Here is a 23,327-nt window from a genome sequence, read left to right as displayed (position 1 = left end):
CCATCTTCCTCCCATCTTATCCCAATCCATCTTTTTTATCCACCAAGTAATCATCTTTCCAGAGCTCTCCACTGGGCTGAGGAACCTCTGGACTACAGAGCAGCCTCATTAACTCTCCTTACAGCTCACCCATGGGTTATGAAGGGGGCTCAGCTCATTTCCCACACCTGCAGCCCCTGTTAACTCATGAGCCAAAGCAAGGGCCCCTGCAGCACCTGTGAGCACTGTCACCTGCTCAGGAGGCTGCAGGTGTTTCTCTCAGCTTTGATGCCTCTGCACTTATTTACACACAGCAGAATAAATGGAATCTGGCCTTTCCAAGTGTTATTTCTAGAGCTATAAAATAATTTCAGCCTCCAAACAGATTTATAGCAGGGAAACACTAGCTGGTGCAAGAGAGGGAGTGTGTCTTGGGTATATTACTGCATCTCACCTCATGGAATATTCATCTGACTAAAGCAACTCTATTGCATCTTTGCCTATATTTTTCAGTTATCCACTGAGAGTTTTTTGAGGAATCTGGTGCTGCTCAAATTAAAAGAGGGCAGCAAAATTGTGCTTGATTGAAAAGGACAAAGTTGCAGCAAGGATTGAGAATGAAAGCTGGAGCCAAGGTCTCAGCTACTTTCTTTAATGACCAGAAATAAGTGCCTGCACCTTCTATTTTCAATAAGGAATGTTGAGCAACTAAAGGTACATTTTTTGGGCTGATGTTCTGAGTTCTTAGTCATTCTCTTGACCTCTTGAAATATCCTTGAAATCTCCCTCAGTCTGAGAGTCACCCCCACGCTATGCCACCTTTTTCTGGGTTTAATTTTGCACACAGATAGAAAAGCTGTTCAACTGTGTGTGCTTGCATGGGAATTTATTTAGTTGTTGAAAAATTAGTTATTATTGAGTCGTTAGAAATGAGGTGATATCTCAGAAAGTTACAGTAATAAAAATACTGCAAGAATATTTTACTGTTTTGCTCTAAAACCCTCAGTTACAGCATCTCCTTTGGTGTGGCACTGCTGTCAAGAGTAGTGAGCCATGCCAGAGAGCTTTCCTTTCCTCTCAGCAGCAAAATGTGTGGTCATCTGCAGCCCAGAGCAGCAGGCACTGGCTTAGGGGGCAGCTCAGCACCTTTCACACTCAACCTATTTCTTTTGCAGTTGCTAAAGTGCTGATGATCTGTTTCCCTTCTAGGTTGCTGGCTATTGATTGCTGCATGAAAAATCTCATGTGGGTGGCAAATTCAACGTTCCATTCCTGGCACTGCCAAGGCAGCGACTGAAGTGCCCCCACCCAGAACAAGCCCAGAACCCAAACCTCCTTGGAAGCAGCCCCATGGACAATGACCACACGCTGGATTTGTGGTGGTTGTGGTGAGTGAACCAGGCTTAGGCAGCAGTGAGGCTCAGGAAAGGGATGCATGACTGCCTGGTCTGCCAGAGGGACAAACTGAAACCCTGAAAAAAGCCAATGGACTTTTGGAGGTCAGTGCATCATGTGGGCCAGCCCCTGCAGGGATCACATGAATATGGGCTCATCTACAGACTTCCAGGATGCATGGCCTGCAGAACACCAACTTCTAGACAAAGACCCATGGCTACATCTCACTGATGCCAGCTGGAGGCACAGAGGGCTGTTCCTGTGGGATGCCCAACAGGGAGCAAGGCAAAGGGCACTGGAGAAGTGGACCTGGCTATGCAGAGGGACAAGTTGGTGCTTTCCCAGCTCCCGAAAACTATTGGGCAGGAAGAAAACCCAACACTGAATGTTGCACCAAACAAAAAGACAAAGTCAAGCTCCAGGAAGCTATTCTGGGGCAAAATGACCCTGCCAGCTGTGTAAGGAAGGAGGAAAGAAAGGATGAGGGGGCGCCTACGTGGGGCTGTGGAGGAACAGTGTCTCTCCAGGCTGGGGCAGAGGCACCACTCAGGTCTCACTGCAGATCACATAGGGACCAGCTCCAGCAGCTTTTGCAAGTGCTCAATGGCATTTGAGAGTTGCCAAGAATGTCCATCGTGTCTCTCTTATTACCTCAATTTACAAGCAGGCAAAGGAAAATAACCATCACCTGCCCTTCCCCCTCCCAGCAAAACCCTGTTCAGCTGCATTTCAGCAAAGAGCTTTTCCAATATTAAAAGTACACTTTATTTTTCTGTACAATTCTTATCCAAATTTCCAGGTGTGGAAATGTCCACTGTGTCCCCAGAAAAAGTTGCAGATTTATCTGCTGCCATGAGGCTCCGTCCAGAACTGTCCAGGAGGGGCTCAAAGCCAGGACCACCAAAATCATGTGCTGATGCTTTCTAGGTGCAGGGAGGAGAGCAGGAACTAGAGGGAGGGGAAGGCAGTCCTGCTCTGCCGTGGGGTCATGAGTGACCAGAGCCTTCCCTGGGTGGCAGGAGAGGCACCCTCGAGTTCACGTCATCGTTCGTGCTTCGTGTGGGAGTCGCTGCGTTCCACCGTCACCCCGTTCCCGTTCCGCGTCACCTCCTTCCTGTTCCAGTCCTTCTCCAGGTAAAACTCAGCCAGCACGGGGCAGTGCTCCGAGGCCACCCCACCCCAGGACCAGTTATCGGGGATCCATGGGTTTGTGAGCCCTTCTCGCACGACAGCCCAGTGGCCTGCAGCAAAGAGAGGCACAGGGAAACGTTAGGTGACACTGCCCAAAGTGAGCCTGACACAAATAAAGGTTACACGACTTCAAACAAGCAACTCTACCTGTGAAAACCTTTTTCAAGCTCCGGCTGATCCAGATATTATCCAGCGACTTGGACCCTTGTGGGTTCTTTGTGCTGATGTTGGTGAAGGTGCTGGAAGGGACCAGGTGGTGAAACTTCTCCTTCCTCAGGATGTCATGGTCGCTGCTGTCTGGGGCCTGGTTAAAATCTCCAAGGATTATTACATCTTTTTCTCCTGGAAAACAAGAAAAATAGAGAAGAATGGGAGGAATGGACATCCATCACTCAAGTACAAGAGGATTAATGGAAAGAGGAAAAGTACAAATACTGAATAAACAAAGTGATTGTATTCTGAACTCCTGAAAGAAATGCTGTTTAAAGCCCTTCTCACTGACTGTTCACTCATAGCCATTCTCTTCATGACAATAAAACCAGCCAGTATACATTTGATGCTTATTTTTAAATATAATCTCATTTATTATAGAGTCATAGAATCATAGGAAATGCTGAGTTGGAAGGGCCTCAAAAGGGTCATTGAGTCCAATTCCTGGTCCGGCACAGGACACCTCAAGTCGCACCATGTGCCTGAGAGCATTGTCCAAACACTTCTTGAACTCAGGCAGGCTTTGTGCTGTGATCACTTCTCAGGGGAGCCTGTCCCCAACCACTCTCTGGGTGAGGAACTTCTTCCTAATACCCCACATAAACCTCTAAACTCAGCTTCAGGCCATTCCTCAGGTCCTGTTCCGGGGCACAAAAGTGAAGAGATCAGTACCTGCCCCTCCTCTTGCCCTCTTGAGGATGTTCAAGATCACAATGAGATCTCCCCTCAGTCTCCTCTCCTCCAGGCTGAACAGACAAGTGACCTCAGCTGCTCTTCATACCACTTCCCCTCAAGGCCCTTCACCATCCTCATGGTGTTCCTCTGGACACTCTCTAACAGCTTAATTCTTTCCTTTGTTGTGACACCCCAAACTGCCCCCAGAACCCAAAGTGAGGCCACCACAGTGCAGAGCAGAACGGGACAATCCCTTCCATTGCTCAGCTGGTGATGCTGTCCCTGATGTCCCCCAGGACACAGTTTCCCTCCTGGCTGCCAGGGCACTGCTGACTCATGTTCAACTTGCCATCCACCAGGAGCCCCAGGTCTTTTTCCCACAGGGCTGCTCTTCAGCCTCTCATTCCCCAGTCTGTGCACACAACCAGGGCTGCCCCATCCCAGGTGCAGAATCTGGAACTTTCCCTTGCTAATCTTCATATGGTTGGTGATTTTCCATCTCTCTAGTTTGTTGAGGTCTCTCTGCAGGACCTGTCTGCCCTCAAGGGAGCTGCCAGCTCCTCACAGTGTAGTGTTGTTTTCAAACTTAGTATTTCTTCAAGTCCCATGTCCATTACTGAAGATGCTGAAGAGAACTGGGCCAAGGATGGCGCCCTGTGGAATCCCACTAGTGACTGGATGCCAGCCTGATGTCACCTCATTCACTGTAAATTTTTGGGCCTGATCTGTGACCTGGTTGCTCACCCATCATGTAACGTGGTTATCCACATGTGTACTGGACATTTTGTCCAGAGGGGCACTGTGAGAGACAAGCATTACTGAAGCCCAAAGATTAGTGTCTTTTCCTTGCTACTCCCTGTTAGCGACAAACTCAAAGACAAGCAGTTTTAGTCTCAGAAATTTTTAGAAATCTGTTCCCTTTTTCTGTTTCGTTTTTCTGCAAGAAATATCTTCTGGCTTTAACTTATGCAGACATTGTTTTAAAATATATTTTCTTTAAGATTCAAGAACACTTTTGTGAGGAACCCAGGAAGACGCAGCCTTATGCTGGTATACACCACAATGCCAAAAGTGCGGTGCTCATTCTAACCTCTGCATTAAAAAATCCCAAGGAATAGGACCAAGGAGCAGTCTGCAAACCTGATGGCAGAAGATGAGGTGAGAAACCACACAGACACTCCCTGCCTAGACCAACTTTCTTTTGCCTGGCTGACTGAAGGGATACTGCTCAACTTGAAACAGAAAATTCCTTCAGTTATGTTTTGTTTCCAGCCTTAATAAAGGAGAATAGAAACTCCAGACCCCAATCTCCTAGCCTCACAGATGTGGATGCAAACATCTCACCTGTGCCCTTGGGTAAGAGGACAAAGCACACACCTCTCAAACCACTGCCAGAAATGTCTGACAAGACAACTGAAGAAGAATGCTGAGAGCTGACCAGAGATGCTACCAAGGCACTACTTGGCACTCAAGAAGGATGGTGAAATGAGGCACAAATGCACAAAAAAAATTATCCCAAGTTGACTTCAGAGAAGAGATCTATGAATAGCCCATAGGCTTTTTCTTTCCTGGGATTGAAGTGTGAGAGGGGATGGGATGGACAGACTTTCTCTACCACACTCAGTGCTCTGGATAAACCTCCTCATTTTTTGCTGTTGCTGTAGAAGTCACTTTCCAGGAGAGGGAGCACAAGCTCAACAAAATCTATGCCACTCCTGTCTTGCAGTGCAGAAAAGATGAACTGGGAAAAGGCAAGAGAGCAAGCAAGATTGAAGGGATATTACTCACAAATACTTCAAAACATGGTACTTGCTAAGATGAAGAGGGGTAATGAATAGTTAGTGAAAATATTTGTGGTTTCTCTGCCCTTTCTAAGTCACAAATCATATTGTAAATAAATGAAATTTAAATACTATTCTATAAAGCATTCATTACAGCAGTCTTCCCACCTTTGAAGGAAAAAAACCCACCTGAATCTCAACCTGAGTTTTTTAAAGCTCCATCAGAGCCCAAAAGAAAAATCAGTCTTTTTCTAATGGGATGACCATGCCTACTGTGAGTTGGTAGTTGTGCATACATCTCATGACAAAGATCTTCTGCAAGATTTCTTGTTTGGCAGGACCAGGAATCCTGAAGTGTAACTTTGGTCCTTCCGTGCTAACACTTGCTTAATGGCCCAGGCAGCACTTGGCTCCTTCCATCTCCACACTATGTTGGAAAAGGCCATTACAGAAACCTCTGGAGCACATCCTTGGTATTTAAAAATGATAGACAGGCTGGGACCTTAACAGCAGTACCTTGATTATGCACAAAATCCAATCTATTCTATCCTAAACTACTCATGCTTTTTTTAGCAAATCTTCAAGACTACCTCCCTTACATAAAATATCTATGGAAAAACCCCACTGTACTTACAAGTGAAAATTTTAACTGACTGAAAATTTTAACCTTTCCATTCTGGAGAGGTTAGAAATAGCAGAGGATACATGATCCAGCACTTGGATGCGTGCTTGGAAGGAGGTAAGAAGTCAGCTTGCACCTGACTGCCCAGGGAGGAAATCACTATATTCTTCACCCGTTTAGAATTTGCATGCAGAATAACTAAGCATAAAATCATAACAAAGTGTAAAGTTGACAGAACAGGCTGGAGCTTGTTAAAGAAGCTGAAACCCCACTTGCCATTGGGGAGAGAAGGGAGTACTTTTGGTTCCCCTCTGAGAGGAGCTTCCATGGCTTCTCAGACTGCAGAGGAGTGGGGAACACATCAGGCAGCCCTGTGCTAAAAGCAAAGAAGAGCAAGCCACCAGTTTTCTAGACAACCACCAACTTCATTGCCCCTTTGTCCTGGCTCACTCTCAGCCCTGCTCCTACCTTTGCCAGCTCCTGCAACAACAACATCATGCATGCCAGCACTGCAGTTTCGTGTCTGTCTGTCTCCCAAGACCTTGACAGACATCAGCCATGAGAGGGAAGGAAGTGAACCCGCCTGGATGTGCCCAAGTGTGTGACTGTGTCTCACTGGACACTCCTGGGTCTCTCAGCAGAGGCAGGGAGCAGAGCTGCCCACAGCAGCTGCTGCTCTCAGAGGTCTCATGGATGAGCCCCAATGGCTCTCAGCCAAACTTAGCAAAAGTTCTGGAAGAAATCATGCTATTGCTCATAATGAGGGATGATAACTGATCAAAAACTGCAATCATGATGCCCACAGCTACAATCAGATGGAGAGAAAAACAGAAAATAAGACAATCCTATTGGTGCTGTGCTGTGATTCTCCTCTTTTGGAGAAAATTAGTTTAAGACTGGCAGGGCTTGATTCTGCTCCTCAGGAGCCAGAGGCTCCTCGGCTAATGCAATCTGGTCCTCCTCCTCCTCCAACAGACAGAGCAGCAGGAGCTCTCTTAACAACCAATCTTCTGCTGCAAAGGTCCCTGACACAGACTGCACTGTCCACAAGGACCCAGAGTCTCCATCTGTTGGGACGTGGTGGCATACAGCCCACAGCAGCCAGGCACGTGTCCTGTTCGTGACCTCTCAGCAGTGCTCACACACATTCACACCCTCTGGGCCCAAATGTGCCTTGTGCCTTGTCAATGGAGCACTCCTCAGGTGAAAAAATAAGTCTGGTCTGTTTGCAAAGGCATCTTCAAATTCACTAAAGCACCGGCAAATTTTGGCAGTGCCTGCGGGTGGCTCTTGGCCAGCAAAGCAAAGCAGAAGCTTAACTCAGCCCTCTGCTGCAGTGGCTGAGCTCTGGAGTGCCAAGGCAATCAGCTGAGGGACTGACAGTGCCTGCAGAAGGTCTGCAGTGCTGAAATCTGCCTCTCTGCAGGAGCTGGGAAACCCTCCTTTGCTTCATGGCAGGGCAAGGGGACCTCTGTAGGACACACTTCCTGCCATGCCCTTCATCGTGCTCTGGATGATCTCCCTCATGAATTAAACAGACTCTTAAATGCTCAAATCCTTCCTGGACAGAGTGACACACATATGATGGAAGGATGTGATGTTACATTGGCTGCTAAGAAGTCTTCTCAGAAGTCTTGTAAGCCCAGTCCCTGATGCATGGGTAACCCATGGAACATGGCCAAGCCAAGTGGGAGAAGATATCACAGAACCACAGCGTGGTTTGTGTTGGAAGGGACCTTTAAAGATCATCTAGTTCGAGCCCCCTGCCATGGCAGGAACACCTCCCACAGGACCAGAGCATTCAAAGCCCCATCCAGCTTGGCCTTGAATACAGCAAGGGAGGAGCATCCACAGCTGCCCTGGGCAACTTGTGCTTCGCCACCCTCACAATCAAGAATTTCCTCCTAATATCCTAATACCTCATCTAAAACTACCCTCCTTCAGTTCAAGGCCATTCTCCCTTGTTCCATTACTACATGTCCTTGTAAAAAGTCCCCCTTCAGCTCTCTCATAGGCTCCTTTTAGGTACTGGAAAACTGCTGTAAGATATTCCCTAAGTGTTCTCTTCTTCAGACTGAACAACCCCAGATACCTCAGCCTTTCTTCACAGGAGAGGTGTTCTGGCCCTCTGATCATCTTCACAGCCCTTCTGTGGACTTGCTCCAACAGGTCCATGTCCTTCCTACGCTGGGGATCCCAGAGCTGGATGCAGCTCTCCAGGTGGGGTCACATGAGAGACAGAATCCCCTCCCTCACCCTGCTGGCCACGCTGCTTTTGATGCAGCCAGGGATGAGGCTGACTTTCTGGGCTGCAAGTGCACATGGCTGGGTCATGTCCAGCCACTCATCCACCAGCACCTGCAAGCTCTTCTCCTCAGGACTCTCTCAATGCACCCAGCACCCTGCTCCCTGGGTCCAGCCACCACCAGGACATCCAGAATAACATCTGTGTGTGCCCATGGGCACCACACCGGAGCCAAACTGGGGGAGCTCTTGGGAGAAGACAGAAGAGCTGCTGCAAAGAGTTAGCTGTGAGCAGCTGACAGCCACTGCATCTCTCCAGTACTGATGAAAGGAAGAAAAGAGAGGGAAAAAGGATCCAGGACCCACCAATCTAATGGGAGAAATATGGAGATACTATACCCTGTGTTTAGGGAGGCTGTGGATAGTAAACAATGTTCCTCAAATGCTCACCTGCCTCTTAGTAAGAATAAAAGGTAGTAGAACAGGCATCTGTTAGCAAAATGGGAACAGAAACTCAAATGTACTGCAGTACCCACACACAAACCAGTTCTTACTGCCCATATTTTGTGGACTAATTTGGAAGAAACTGGAGGATGGTGGTCATTTTTAGCATGAAATTCATTTTGGCAGGGTAATTCTGTACTTCAAAGTCACATGTGTGCACTACCATTTCCTTAGGAGACCACATCCCACAAGTTTGGAGGAATCTGAATTTCTTCTTTGGTGAGAGACTACACCAAGAACAAGCATGCTCCAGTAATGTGCTGGCCATATGAAAATATTAAAACATGAAATAAAGAGAACACCAACAGTCTAAATTTAGATGCAGTGGAAGTGCTGCTCAGTTGACTTCAGAAGAGCTACACATTTATCCCATGTTTCAGTTCAGCCTTTGGGGATTAAACAAATGATCCTTTTGTTTACCTTCATCCTTTCCAATTTTAAAGTACGTGGACAAACACTTAAATCAGTAGCACTCAAAATAGCTCTGACTGGCTTCTGCAGCTCAAAAGGAACTACAATAGAGCACGCAGAGAAACTGCAAATACCTCTTGAGTTATACAAGAGGGACATTAACACTTCCGAGTGACCAAACTTGCTGAGCTGGGCCAAGTTGAAAACCATCACGCGAATAACCTTGCAACCCTTTCACATCTTTCTTGAGCAGTAAACAAAGGGCTGGACTTTTTCTGTTCCAATAACAAGATCAGCAATGTTTAGAATCTAAACTGCTTTGTTCTGCTTCGCAGGAAGTTAAACATAATTTGCAAGCTTCAAAGTAAAAAGCAAACTCACAGAAATGAAGTAAAGAAATCCAGCTGCCTATTTCAGTGCTCAAGCTCAGGTCTAAATTCTGGTGTCATTTCATCCTGGTGTAAAGCCAGAGCAACTTATTTCAAATCAATAAAATTATTCTACATATTACGTCCAGGTACCAAAGCAGGATTTGGTCTCTTTTTCCATTAGCAGCCATCTGCGAATTTACATTGGATTTTCCAAAGAGCTTCAAATTATTCAAAAATTAAATATATAGAACTACTTCTCTTGGAAGAAAAAAAATAAAGCTGTGCTCTTATATCAGGTAGGTGTCATTTCCACAAAGCATTTAAAATAAGGTCTCAACTCTAGTGACTTTTCTTTCCTTTGGCAGAACTTGCTGTCACAGTAGCACAAAACCAGAAGGAACTTAATTTGAAAAAATGGTGTCAAAGCCAGTAGGATCTCCTGTGCTGTTTGTGTTAATTAGGAAAGACTGTAAGACAATGAGCAAGGAAAAAGCACGTTTGTCACGCTATGCATCACACAAATATGGGTAAAAGACAATTGTGAGGCTGATAAGGGTATTTCTGAAATGCTCACTGAGACAAAGTTCAGTCTTTTAAAAATTCCTTCGAATTAGAAAGTGTGCATGTGACAGCTGGCAGGAAAAACCCGTGCCTTACCTTTCAGAGTCTCCTGCAAACTCTGCGCGCAGGCTGCCAGTTTGTGGCTGTCGTGGTTCTTGCCGCTGTTCTCCCCCGCGCAGGGCGGCAGGGCCAGGTGCAGGTTAACCACGGTCAGGTCATTCATTCCAACCTGGGGGCAAGGAGGGGAAATCAGTGCCTGCACGTGGGGAATGGAAGGTCACAACACAAAACCACGTGCCTGCTCCCAGCAGCTTCAGTGGTAAATCTGGAGCAGTAGGACTCACACTGCTTGGTGTGTCTCAGTGTGGGGAGGAAGAGGAGGGAGGCATTTGCGTTTTGCAGCTTTGTTTGCAGTAACCTCATACCCTCTCAGTTCTGGGGAAACTGGTTTGCATTAGCAAACAGCTTCCTTTCACCACTGTGGTGAAAAAGTCAGCAGAAAGAAGTCAGCTGCTTATGAAAATCAGTTTATGCCAAACCAGTTGTTAACAAGCTACAAATAATGTCATGGTCATTACAGGGGCTAATTACTGCTGTCTTGTGATTAGCCCTGCCTTGTCACAGAGACTAACCAGAAACTTAATGTACCTTGAAAGGAGCTGTTGGCTCCCTGCAATCTCCTGTTCACCTTCTGGGAATCACTTCAACCTATTTGTATGATCAATTATTACTAATACTTTATTTATTAATAATTATTCAATTAATGCTTCTCTCAAAGCATTACCAGAGATGTCAAGTTCCCTAAACTGGACCCTTTCATCACACCCTGTGTGGAGATGGGCTCTCTCTGCTCATATATTTGCTCCAGCATATGCCCAAGAACTGGTTCCAGAAGTGATTATGTTCTTTTAGATTGATTTGGCCCTAGTGAAAAAGCTTTAAAATGGAAACTCTGAAGTGTGACAGCAACAGAACATAGGCCAACCCAAGTCTCACTGAAGCACTGTGCCTTATACACAAACATACTCATATACATATATATATATATATATATATACATACACACACACACACATATATATGTGTGTGTGTGTGTGTATATAGATATACAAAATTAATCTCCATTCTCCCTGCACTCATCCCTCTTTGTGGCACTGATGAATCCCAGCCCTGTGGCCTGGCTGCTATTGCAGATCCACTGACCCTCAGGTTCTCAAATACTCCCTTGCAGCAGGGTTTGCTCCCATGGGAGCAAGGGAAAGGACTGATTGTGGTGAACTACCACATGTATTAAGGTGCATTAAGCACCTATCCATAACCAAGCCATGGGACAGTGATAAGAAGGGCCAGAGGCTTATGCAAATTTTTATTAGTGAGAAGGCTGTGTCTCTTTTCACCATAGCCAAATTCTTTATAGTCAAAGTTCTGCAAGGTTGGACTGGCACTGTGGCAGTTACCTTGAAATGTGCAAGATAAGGGTGAGGATATGAGTGCCTCCCGTTGCCATTGGTCTGTGCAGTCTCCTGAGACGAAGCATCTTTCAGCTCAATGCCAGCTGTTGTATCCCAGAGGAAGCCAGAATATTCAACTCCCTGGAATTAAAAAGAGAAATGACGGTCACAAGATGGTAAAAACAAAACATTCTGCCCTAAGGCAGCCCCATATCTATCTATCTATCTATCTATCTATCTATCTCTAGGCATGGTGCCTGCCGAGGGCAGGAAGCCCAATTGGCTATGCCCAAGCATAAAGCAGAAGCAGTTTCCTGGGCTTTTAGTGGAAGATACAGAGGACAAATAGGCTTCTTCAGTTCACCCCTACCAAAACTCCCACCAGATGTGGGAGGAATGCTCCCTGGGAAGCTCCACTGACTTCACTGAAGAGTGCATGTGCCAAGCTGAAACACTCAACACTCTGCTACTCACAGCCCCTCACATCTGCACACTGGCTATTGGACACCCAGCTAATTCCAGCACTGCTCCAGTAAAGCCAGGGACTTAACAGTCTGTTTTATCTTCCAGAGGCAGAGCATGGTCAGGACCACTGCAGGGCTGAAGGATGCTGCCCCTCGTGTGCGTGTTTGGGCTGACCTGTCCCCATTTCCTCCTACTCCAGGCAAGGCATTGGATACCTCTGAGTGTGGTCAGTAATGAGGCAGTTTGTTGCCCTCATGATTAATTGTCTAACCATGAGTTTGGTGCCTGGAGGTTTCACCGGGTGACTGCTAGGGCTTGCAGCAGACAATGCTGTGCACAGTTGTTCCTTCTCCCCAGGCTCCACACCATCTCACTGCCTTTTTTCAGCTGCAAGCTATAAATATCCTGGCCCCTTCAGCCTCTTAGTGTGAAATCTGGTCTAGACCTCTCAGCCCTATCAATTTCTCTGTCTTTTCCGGCTTGTATGTTTCATACTCAGCTCTCTGCTCCTTTCAGCTCTGCTTCTATCATCTTGAATGGGATTTTTTTTGATCACTTTATGACGTGGAATTGGCATTTTCAGAAAGCTGTCTATGCTGGTGACACCACCAGCAGTATCTAATTCAAACACTGTCAGCCTCTTCTCCCATCACCCAGACACCGTTTCCCTTGGCATCATTGAGACCCACTTCCCTTAGCAAATCACAATTAAATCTATTCTAAGGGAGAGTTTTCTCCATTTCAGCTGCAATAAAAAAGTGTTAACTGCTCTGCTGACTTCCCAAGAGCCTTGAAGGGATTCAGGCTGGATCAAATTCTTTGGTAGCTCCTTCGATAAGTCACCTTTAAAATACTGATAAAATTATTCTACCAGTAAGAAGCCTAAGGTCTAAAAACTGATACAGGAAAAGATGTGAAATAATAAAACTGCTGTCAACAGCTGTTGGCTATTTCCAGGCTCCATTTTTATCTACATGGCAGTCACAAGTAACTGCCTGGTTGAAATGCTCAAACTGTATGGAAGCACAAGCCAGAAGCACCATCCACCATTTTGTGTTATTTAGCCCCACAGAGCATCCCAAAATCACCTTGTGCCAAAGATGCTGTGTCCTTGGGGTTACACTGTGTTACCTCACTGCATTTGTGTACACAGTGCTCAAACCTGACAGACTAACTAGCCCCAAAAAAAGAAGAGACTTTTTGGCTTGCTGAAGGATTCTACAGCTCAGCCAGATTCCTGTTAAAGCAGCTAAAAGGAAGAGTCAATAGATAAAGTTTCTATTCTTAGTTTGGCTGCACATTTCTCCCATAACTTGGGAAACTGTTCATCCTTATATTCCTGTCCGTAAAACAACGTGGGTGATAATTTTTATTTAGTCACCCTGTAGTCAAAGCTGCCATTGTTATCTTTGGAAGTACAGCTCAAGAAAGAACTGACTAAAGACTCTGAATTTAACATAGAAATTCTGAGATATTTATTAATAATTCTTAGTAAAAAAAAGAAAAAGTGGAGGGAACAACTTTGCACAGCTATTTATATTCAGTGTTTTTATGATCTGGCCTAACAAGAGATCCCAAAGGAAAACTCCAGCCACAAATAAAAATGTCCTGAAGGGCATTTACATTCTGCACTGCAATTAAGTGTGGATTGTATTAAACTTCAGACACATTCAGGCACTCTGTATCTTTCCAGATCCTTCTTTACACTGTGTCTGTCTAGCCAAAGTACAATCCTTATGCTGCCCAGGTGGTGGGTTTTGGTTTGTTTGGGTTTATTTTCCCCTCATTCTTGTGTTTTTCTCAGAAGGGCAATAAAAGGAGGTGCACCTGAGAAAACATGAGTCCAAAAGCAGTGAACGGTGATGCAACCTGATTTGGGAAAGCCAAAATAAAGAAATGTGGATTCTAAGCAGCATGGCTATAAGACACAGCTGCAGCCACTTATTTAGCAATAACAGTGCTCAGAATGGATCATTCTGGATCAATAAATTGCTGAGGACTGCCCTGTGTGCTAACAGGCACTACTTGTTATGTGACAGGTCTCAGATCCTGCTTCTGCTCACAACAACATCCACACTGCAACAACTGCACCATGAGAACAACCCTGTTCAGCAACAACAGTCTCCAGCTCAAGCAGGGCACTGCTCTGGAAACTCATTAGCACCCTTAAAGGTGAAAAAGAGAGATTTCCCTTGGGAGAAACTGCTTTTGGGCACTGTCAGTGATGTCCAGACAAGAGCAGCTACACTTTGAATATTGTCAAGAGTAGGCAGGTGCAGCTGTCACTACCTTATAAATCAGTACCTCTCTGCAGTACACATTTAACCATATATATATATATATATATATACACACATTTAAACACATTATATACATGTCTACATTTCTATAGTTTAAGTACATTTATATACTTAATACATTTAAATATATAAATATATATATACACACATAAATACATTTAAATACATTTATATACACACATTTAAACACATATATGTATATATTCCCAGGGCAGAAGATGCTGCAGGGAAAAGCACAGTGCAGCACGGTGCAGATTTCAAATGGAGCCCACAGTATTTTTAACAGCTGTGTCGAGGACTCTGGGGAACACAAAAGCTAAACTCTTCTAGGTGAGGATGGCAGGCTGCAGGGCTCCTCTGAGGGCTCTTCACTTGCAAACTAGGAAAATGGTAGGAAAATGGGAAGCCCTTCCAAATGCCAGCCAGTGCAGCACCAGGGAGCAAGTTCAGGTGACTTGCACAAAAAATGTCGGAAGTACTACAGTCTGCCAGGGGAAAAACTCAGAACTTTTACCTTGTCCAAAAGCATGGCTTTTCATCTATATATATGTTCTGCTTTTGTCCACCTCCCCCAAAAACACACACACCAAATACACACACAGATCTTCCTCCTTACAAGTGTGCTACAGATATTCCAAAACATAAATTGTAGAGTCAAATTAAAAGCTATAGGAACAGCCAGCTTAAAAAACAAGAAATACAAACCTTGCCAAAAAGTGTTGCCTCGAACATTCAAAATATGTCCTTGGTTAGAGGGGGGGAAAAAAGCAAAGCCAAAGTTCAGACTTAGGGATTAATGTACCTTGTGTAGCTGGCCTGAGGGTTTTTCGGAAACAACACCCTTCCAACATCCTCTAGGGCCCTTCCACTTGCGGATGTTTGGCAGCGTCGGCTGGTTCAGCTCCATACAAAACTAGAGAGAGAGGAAAGGGGAAAAAATAACATCAGCTTGGAGAGGTTTTTTTAAAAATTGCAAAATAAAGTGTGTAGTAAAGCATGGTAAGAGGCACAGAGGAGCACAGGCTGTGCTGTCTGCCTTCCCTGAAGGCTTGCAAAGGAGGTGGTCTGAGCAACATCCCAGGCTGACTCACCCCCAAACTGGAGATAAATAAAAACTAAAGTAACTCCGTGCAAGTCCTGCAAGGAGAACATTTATCCCTCAGACCGTTTTCTTTTCCTCCAGAGCTACTTGTCTGATTGGAAAGGGGTTTCCTCTGTGCTGCCTCCGAAGATGCTGGCTGCACCGTATCCCACCCCGGCCTGGGGCTTCACAAACAGCTGCAGAATCCTCCTGGGGGCAGAAGGCCCCCATAGCGTGGCTGGCCCCACTCCAACAGCACAGCCACCAGCACGACATGAGAGGAAGGGTGTAGGCCAAGCTCAGTAGCTGGAGCTTTGGGGTTAGGGCTCCTCTGACTTTACGCCAGGGACACGTGCTCCATTTCCTCCGTGCATGAAGGAAGCAGCTGCACACTTGCACGCAGCTCTAGCACATCCTTCTCATGCTTCCCAGAGCTGCTCATCTCCCTGGGCACTGCTGAACAGCCACAGCACTCAGACACCATCACATGTCCAAGCTCAGGCTCAGAGCTAGAGGGGCTGCATCCTAATGCCCAGCAGATCAGAGATACCAGAACTGTGGACACTGTGGACAGCCCCTGAGTCTGCCTGTGTAACATCTTGAGATTGAAATAAAAGTAACTAATTAACTAAACCAACTAACTAACTAAAAAAATAAATAAGAAAAACCACCCTGGAATTTCTGGGATCTGAAACTCCTTGGTGCAGACAATATGGAATACTTGTTGTTAGGAATTTTTCAAAACCAGGCTCAACAGGTGCTAGAGTCCTTTGCAAGGCTGATGTTGGCTCCAGGCAGGCTCTGGCTGGAAGCTGGCAGGGATAGGCAGCAGTCAGATGCCCTGGTTGTGGCAGAGGTTCTGGCTGTGGGGAAAGGGGCTGGGAAAATCTCATCCCTGTGAAAGAGCAACAGGGACTTCCACCATGCATCATCTTGTTCTGGTACTGGAGAAACTGGGTTGAAAGGCAGAAGCTTTCACCATCAAGAAGGATCCTCAGACAAAATCTTGGATCCAGAACACCCCTCCAGATCAAGCGGCAATTTAACAAAGGATTTGCAAGGCAAACAATAACCTCATGTGCACAGTGACTCTTTGCAGTGGGATGTTTCTCATACAGTTTGAAGAGCTACAAAGCTGCATGGATATAAGTATTTCCTACATAGATATCAGTAAAATAATGGCATAGTTGTTTTCATGTTTATCTTATGATTCAGAAACTAAAATCAAATCCTGATCTTTTGCTGACTCCCTTGTCTGCAAGTTCAGCACCCTGCAGGCTGAAGCTGTAGGCATTGATTCTCAGACACACACAGCCCAGGCACCCATACCTGCCTCAGAAGACCAAGAGCTGTTCTGGTTGCATACCCAAAGCAAAAACGCTTGGCTCAGCTTTTAAAACAGTTTTCTGACGTGCAGAGGTTGGCTGGGGCTTCTTATTCAAGATGCCACAGTAACATACCACATTGCTGCCCATTATGTACCTTCAGGCAGTGCTGGGGCTGGGCTGATTTATGGAACTCAGAGGTAGGTTGGTGTTTGCACAGCCTGGGAACACAGCTCTGCTCTCAGCTGATCACCAGGTGCTACCCAGCTAACACAATAAATCACAGCAGCAATAATTATTCATTCCTGATGCCATTCTGATGTCTTCAAGCACAGTGGATTTGGTCAATGAGTTTTCTTACACTTAAATAATTTGAATCAGAAAAACAAAATATTGTTGAAATGAGGAGTTTAAATGTAACCTGACAAAAGACTTATCTCTAGGTTGCAGCTGCCTAGAAGGTCCAGCCAGCACAAAGCATATGACTGGACTGAAAAAATCCTACAGAAACCATCATTTTATTAAAAAGAGCATCTGCAGTTGACTAGTTTGAATAGTTTGCTTCCTTCAAATTGATTTTTTTTAAGGCCTTGATTTGACTTTGTGGAAGCAAAAAGACAACAAATAAGATTACACAGTTTGTTCAGAAGAAAAAGCCCATTCTGGATATGGCTCTAGCCATGGAGAACTTGGCCTACAGCAGCTGATTTCAATCTGTACTCATTTTCCAAGGCTTACAGGCACACATATTTGAAGCTGTGACAGCATACTTGCTGAGGTCATGTTTTTTTGCTGAAGTGAGAATGGCATTTTTTAAATCATCTTGTTCTGCCCACAAAACCCAACGTCAACCAACATTACGCTTTCCCTCATGCAGCAAAAATATACAGACAAGCTCCTAGTCCACGTTGGGAATGAAAAAAAAATGCCTTTCCTCTTTTGCAAAGCTAAGTTAGAGCTCTGCCAACCCCTTTGAGAGGCAGTTCTTCAAGTGGTAAAGAAAAATTAAAATCCCAGTTAATCAAAACAACTTCCCCCCTCCAAATCCTCCTAAGGAAAAGAGCTCTAGCTTTATTTTTCCCTAGAGCCTTTCAAGCTGCAAGTTTCCTGAAATTCAATCAGCCTCTTCATTACAGCCTACATATACCAAGTCAAAGCTTACACACACACACACACAGTGAGACCAACAGCACCCAGGCTTATTTGCAAGATGCCCTGTGGTCTCCTCCAGCTGGGTGCTGGTTTTTGTGGCATAGGCAGTGCTGCCCAGGAACAGGTACACGGCAGCACCAAGCTCCAAGGCATACTCTGAACAAAGGGAAGCCTGAGCTTGTGAGTGATCAACCTCCTTGTGCCAGGTAACTACCTGCCCATTGGATTCAGTGATCTTTAAGGTCTTCTCCCACCAAAAATTAGTCTGCAGTTCTATAATTGACCCCTGTCTGGCACACAGGGCACCAATAAGAGCCCCTACCCCAGGAACTGGGACAAGCTCTGTTGCAATTGCTGATAAATAACACGTCATTTTCCCAAGAAGGGAGGATCCAAAGATGCAATTGCTCTTTGTCCACCCTGATAAAGAGCTGGCACCTGTCCCTCCCTGCCTGTCTAGAAGCAGAGACAGGTACTTATGGCTGACTTAGGAAGAGAACAGAGGGCAGCTGGAAGAAGCTGGAGAAATGCACATTTGAGGAGAAGTGTGACTGGAGAAGTGAAGGCAAGGGGTCTTGGACTAATTTGGGAGCAGGGAAAAAAACATATGCTGGGCTGGTACATGCTGGAGACCATAAGGCTGTTACAGTCTTCCTAACACACCTACCTGCCTGCCCAGGGCACTCCAAGAACATCTAACTTGGCCATAAAGTTTGGTCTCGTCCAGTACAGTAACTCTGCCCCCTAGTAGAGCTGCCAGCGAGCACTCTGCAATTCTGCACACAAGCAGCTCCCACCACCTCTTCTCCGCGATGCCCTGGTTACTCTGTGTTTTATTTTGGGGTGCTGTTTGTGCAGCCCACCCCATTTGTGCAGCAGGGTCATCCTTCCCAGCTGATGACACCGCTCCATGCTGAACATCTTGGCCTGCCAAGTGTTACTCCTGCAATGCCAGGTCTGGGGACCCCCCCAAGGCAGCGACCTCCCTTGTGGTGAACATCTTCTGCTCAAAAAGAAGACGGGCTACTCCTAAACCCTGAGGAAACTAAATGTGACCCAGGAAAACAATGCCTTAGGGTTCAATAAATTACACATTTCTTATTAGCCAGGGATTGCTCTTTGGAGGATACCTTTGTTTCAGACCTGGAATCAGAGCAGAGGCTGTGAGAAGGGCACAGGGAGAAAAAGCAGTGAAGGGGAGATTGCAGGGTGAGCCTGTTGTTGTTGCATGGTACATCTAGGTGCAGTAATCATCACCTGAGCTTCAGAAAGGCACTCAATTAAATATCCATTGTGGTTTACCACCACAGAAGCTGCCAGGCTAAAAGGGCACTGCAGTTGAGGTAAACAACTACTTGCTTCATCAAAGAAAAGGTGATTTTGGTTCATCTTAATTGAGAAGAGAGATGAGAATGACAGAATAAATTTTCCCATTCTAGATGTCACATATGCATAGTTACTTTTCTTTAAATAAGCACTAGAGGGAGCAGCTTTAATGAGTACCAAAGATGAGCAAGAAACTTCTATCAATTCCTTATCATCTCAGCTATGTGCAGATGTCATATTAACAAAGATTTGTCTTTCCATGGGGAAAGACACTTGCAGTTTGAGGTAAGGGCTGTTTTGTGCTACAGAGCATCTCCCAGTATGAAGGGCTTGGTGCACACAGAAAGGATAAACAGAAGAGCTCTAAGATAGATAGACCTTGTAAATTGAGCAGTGGCACTTGAGGAAAAGGCCCACAACACTCTCCAATAAAAATCCCATCCTGAAAAATGATCTAATTTATTTCTGATAGAAGATACAACAAAATAGACAGTGGCTTCACGAGACCATCGGGCAATGTTCATTTTTAATCCATACTTGATTTCCCTGCTCTATTCCTATGTACTGTATAAATTAAAAATTAAATGCACATTATCTTTTCTTTATTCATCCAACTGGATGGTTTGTAAATTTCTAATTGAAAAAGCAGACTTGAGCACCCATAATCCAAATCCAGTCTACCACAGGACACAGCTACAGCTGGCTCACCCTAAGGAAGCCTGACCCAGAAAGCCAGGAGCAGAAACATTAGAAGTATTTCCAAGAACCTGAAAACAACACCTTTGGTTTTCAAGAAAAACTTTCTGATTTGACTTCCAGAAGATGAGTGTTTTGGTAGATCACATTTGTGAGGAGGAAAAGCTGAGTTGGGGGCTGAAGAGACTTGTGGGTGCTGTATTTTATTGTACTGGCTATTGAGGTAGGGAAAGGTCAGAGGCTTTGGGACTGTTGGCCTGGTGTAGGCACACCCTGGTGCAAGGCAAGCCAAGAGGAGATCAAAGACACAGCGGGGCCAGGATGCTCAGCACACTTGTGCAGCTGGGTAACACTGAATGCACTTCCCACAGGCTGGAGCAACTCAGGAAGGGGACACAGAGCAGCATCAGGTGTTTCAGTGACATCTCCATTCTCCTATAACCACGTGTAACAGCACGGAAGGAAGCCTTATTACGAATAAAGCCTGACACTGACAAGAATGTTGTCTCAGGCCTTCACTGCTTGTTTGCCTTTCTCTGGAGCGTATCCCTTTCCTGTTTGCAACACAGTTGAAAAACACACACATGAGGAGGAGATGCATCCCCTGCCGTGCAGGATGCACTCACCAGCTCTATTCCACACAAGCAGCATGTGGGAAAACTGGGGTGACCCTATGTTAAGTTAATATATGTTCATTATTCACATGCCCATTCAAATAGTCCCTTTCAGGAAGACTTCATTAAAGACTGCATCATCTTTACTGCTTGTGTTGTTCATGTATTGATATTAGACAAAGGCAGATGGGGGTCTGATAGGCATAATTATAAGTGTTCTCATAGGAGAACAACCCCTCCTTCAGGGAATCAGTTTTAGCCTTAGCCATATGTATATATTTGTGATGGAAAAATTTTCTTTCTCAATATTGTACAAAATTCTACAATGACATTAGAGCTGAGGAAATATTTTTTAAAAATTTAAAAGCTTGGGAGAAAAATTCTAGAACAAAGAAAAAAAATAAAAAAAGGAATCAATCCACTGAACAGGCAAAGGCCGTAGATTCATGCCTGGAAAACTTATCTGCCCCTTTGGTCATGCCAGAGTGTCCTATTTGTACTGGGTCATTGAGACCTGGGGCAATACCTTCCCATCCTTTTCTGTGCTGGTTTGTTGTTCCTAGAACTAAATCAAAACATACAGATTCATGACCAAATAAATTCTTGCTACCTTCCACACTCTTCACATTACCTAATTCGCCCTTCAAAAAGCTCTATACACTCATTGCAAGAGGTGAAATCAAGGCAGAGTCCTTCAGCATAGCCAAATATTCACCCCTTGTCTTTCTTCAGAAATAATACAGGACCCATAGGCACAGTCACCACCTCTATATACCTATGTGTGCTGTGGATATACAAAGCTCATTTGGTGGGATAATGTGCAGATTGGGGTCCTAAAGCTTGGTCCCTCTGAAGGCATCTATAGCTTTTTCCTCAACTCAAGAAGGACTCATTTTTCCTGGAAAAATGCTGTTTCTGCTCCTTAAAGAGTACACCAGTAGTTCAGACACCCACAGAGGAAGGATTTCTTTCCTCTGAAGATCAGATTCTCACTCAGCTCTGGAATGACAGCTCCAGGCACTATGTTACAGACCACAGAGCAAACATTTACCATACCACAGCCTCACCCCTGTTAGCCTTGTGGTGACCTGAATTCCCAGCTTTGCTGCAAAAACCACTTCTAAGCTTTATACTTTTAAAAAAGGAAACCTTCAGGACTGAGCTTCTCAGAGGCGACAGGATGAGGAAGGATAATTTTCCAAGCCCAACTATACATAGGCTAGAAGCTAAGTGGTGCAGTCCCTCTGCCTGTTTCAGAGGTGGGTAATTCCATGTCTCAGCAAAGCAAAGCATCAGAGGAGACCATCATTTAAGGCACCCTGGGGTTAGGCAGCAGCTAAATGCTGCTTGGCAGGACTGGAAGGTTTGTCAAACCTGCCAGCATTGTTTCCCACATGAGGTATCTGAGCCCCTTCACAAGCTTGACTCTCTTTTGAAGCAGCCCCTGGATGTGGATCCAGCTGGACACACGCCCCTCTCCTGCCACTGCTGTGTTACTCACCCATTGTGCTTCGGGAATGTGCCGGAAATAATTATGCTGATAAGTTTAACATTATCTCAGTTATCAAAAGTGGGTGATGGTTTGTTTCCATACACAAACTTCTTGGAATCAGATCACTTTTTCTTTTCCCTATGTCAGGTTTTACAGGATCCATTGGGGAGTGGTAGGAGCCAAAGTCTGCCCTCCCAAGTTACTTGCTTTCCCTTTTGAGAACTTGCTTTGGAAAAACTTATGAGAAACAGCAAGTTTCTACACTGCCCTCCCAGATGAATTATAGCTCACAACAGCCACCCAAATGCTTATTTTTCTGTACTATTTAAGAGGAAATTACTGTTGTAATCTTTGAATATATGATTTTAAAAACATATTGTTGCCCATAAACCCAGTTCTTTGCTCACCTTTAAACACTGTGTTCCCAGGACAACAGTGCAGATCATTCACTGGCCTGTTCTCCTACCTTCATCCTAAACAAAGGTGATTATTTACATAAACAGTGTCTTTTTATAGATCTTCAAAAGGAAGACAAGGAAGAGCCTTTGGCACAGAGCAGCAAAACAACAACTGGAAGAGGCAATACAGTAACTCCACTAACACATTTTTAGTGCTGGGGACCCTAGTGAAGAACTATGGGATGTTCAGCTGCCTATTGTCAAAACTGAATACTCACAATCTTTCATCCAGTTTGCCTTTTAATGGGAAGGTGTCTTCAGAGATGCTTGGTGGAAATCTGTGCTGTCCTTTCCCTTTGGAAAGGGACGGCCACATCTACCAGGCCTTTATGTAGAACATTTGTGGGTTCTTAATTTTTCATGTTTCCATTCACAAGCTGAGCTTTTTACTTATACTTCGCAGGATGGACTCATTTGGCAGAAGACATTTCCTGACTGCTTCTTTTCATACTACTAAAGACCTTTTTTTATTTTAAACATAATTCATAAATTAAGGCTCTAGAGGTCATCAAGAATGGTCACAAACTTCTTCTTGTAGTCTTTTCAATACAGTGTTTCATCCTTAGGCACTATAATCATTAGCAGTTACAATGGCATGCCAAGGGGATTGACATCATATAAAAAGGAATAAAAAGAAGCCCTGGTGACTGTGAAAATATCTTTTTTATCACAATGGTTTTAGCAAAGTTGAGTGAGTTCAAGCAGTTGCACTATGTTGCCATCAAATAGTACCCAACTCAACTGAGTAGCTGTGCTAAAATCACAGAATCACAAAAATCATGAGCATCCATGCAGCAGTTGTCTGGAGACCTAAACTATGTGCTCATTTGGACTGGATATCAGGTACTGGGCAACCAAGAGTCAATGGCTTCTGGAACACCCTTTTTATGGTTTTGGTTTGTTTTTTGTTTGTGTGGGTTTTAGATGTTTGCTGATTGTGGGGTTTTTGTGGGGTTTTAAGTTTGTTTGGGAGGGTGGTTTTTTTTGTTTTTCCATAGGGCCTGAGGGTTTGGTTTTTTATAC

At 44.9% G+C, this 23,327-nt stretch overlaps 1 protein-coding gene across 1 annotated transcript in view; it reads right to left on the bottom strand.

Annotated features, from left to right (window-relative positions):
- Positions 1-2,115: 2,115 nt before the first annotated feature.
- Positions 2,116-23,327, bottom strand: part of EEPD1 (endonuclease/exonuclease/phosphatase family domain containing 1) — a 63,652-nt gene continuing 42,440 nt past the window's right edge. The window contains exons 3-7 of the mRNA XM_064704890.1: positions 14,963-15,073; positions 11,402-11,536; positions 10,041-10,173; positions 2,713-2,907; positions 2,116-2,615 (exon numbers count right to left, since the gene is read on the bottom strand). Of these exons, the coding sequence (XP_064560960.1) occupies positions 2,416-2,615; positions 2,713-2,907; positions 10,041-10,173; positions 11,402-11,536; positions 14,963-15,073 (774 nt within the window). The 3' untranslated portion in view covers positions 2,116-2,415. The remainder of the gene's footprint in view (positions 2,616-2,712; positions 2,908-10,040; positions 10,174-11,401; positions 11,537-14,962; positions 15,074-23,327) is intronic.

This window comes from Zonotrichia leucophrys, chromosome 2 (genome assembly GCF_028769735.1).
Source record: "Zonotrichia leucophrys gambelii isolate GWCS_2022_RI chromosome 2, RI_Zleu_2.0, whole genome shotgun sequence".
In the NCBI taxonomy this organism is placed as follows: Eukaryota; Metazoa; Chordata; class Aves; order Passeriformes; family Passerellidae; genus Zonotrichia; species Zonotrichia leucophrys.
Note: the sequence above shows the minus strand (reverse complement) of the source record. Positions and strands in the feature narration are given on the sequence as shown.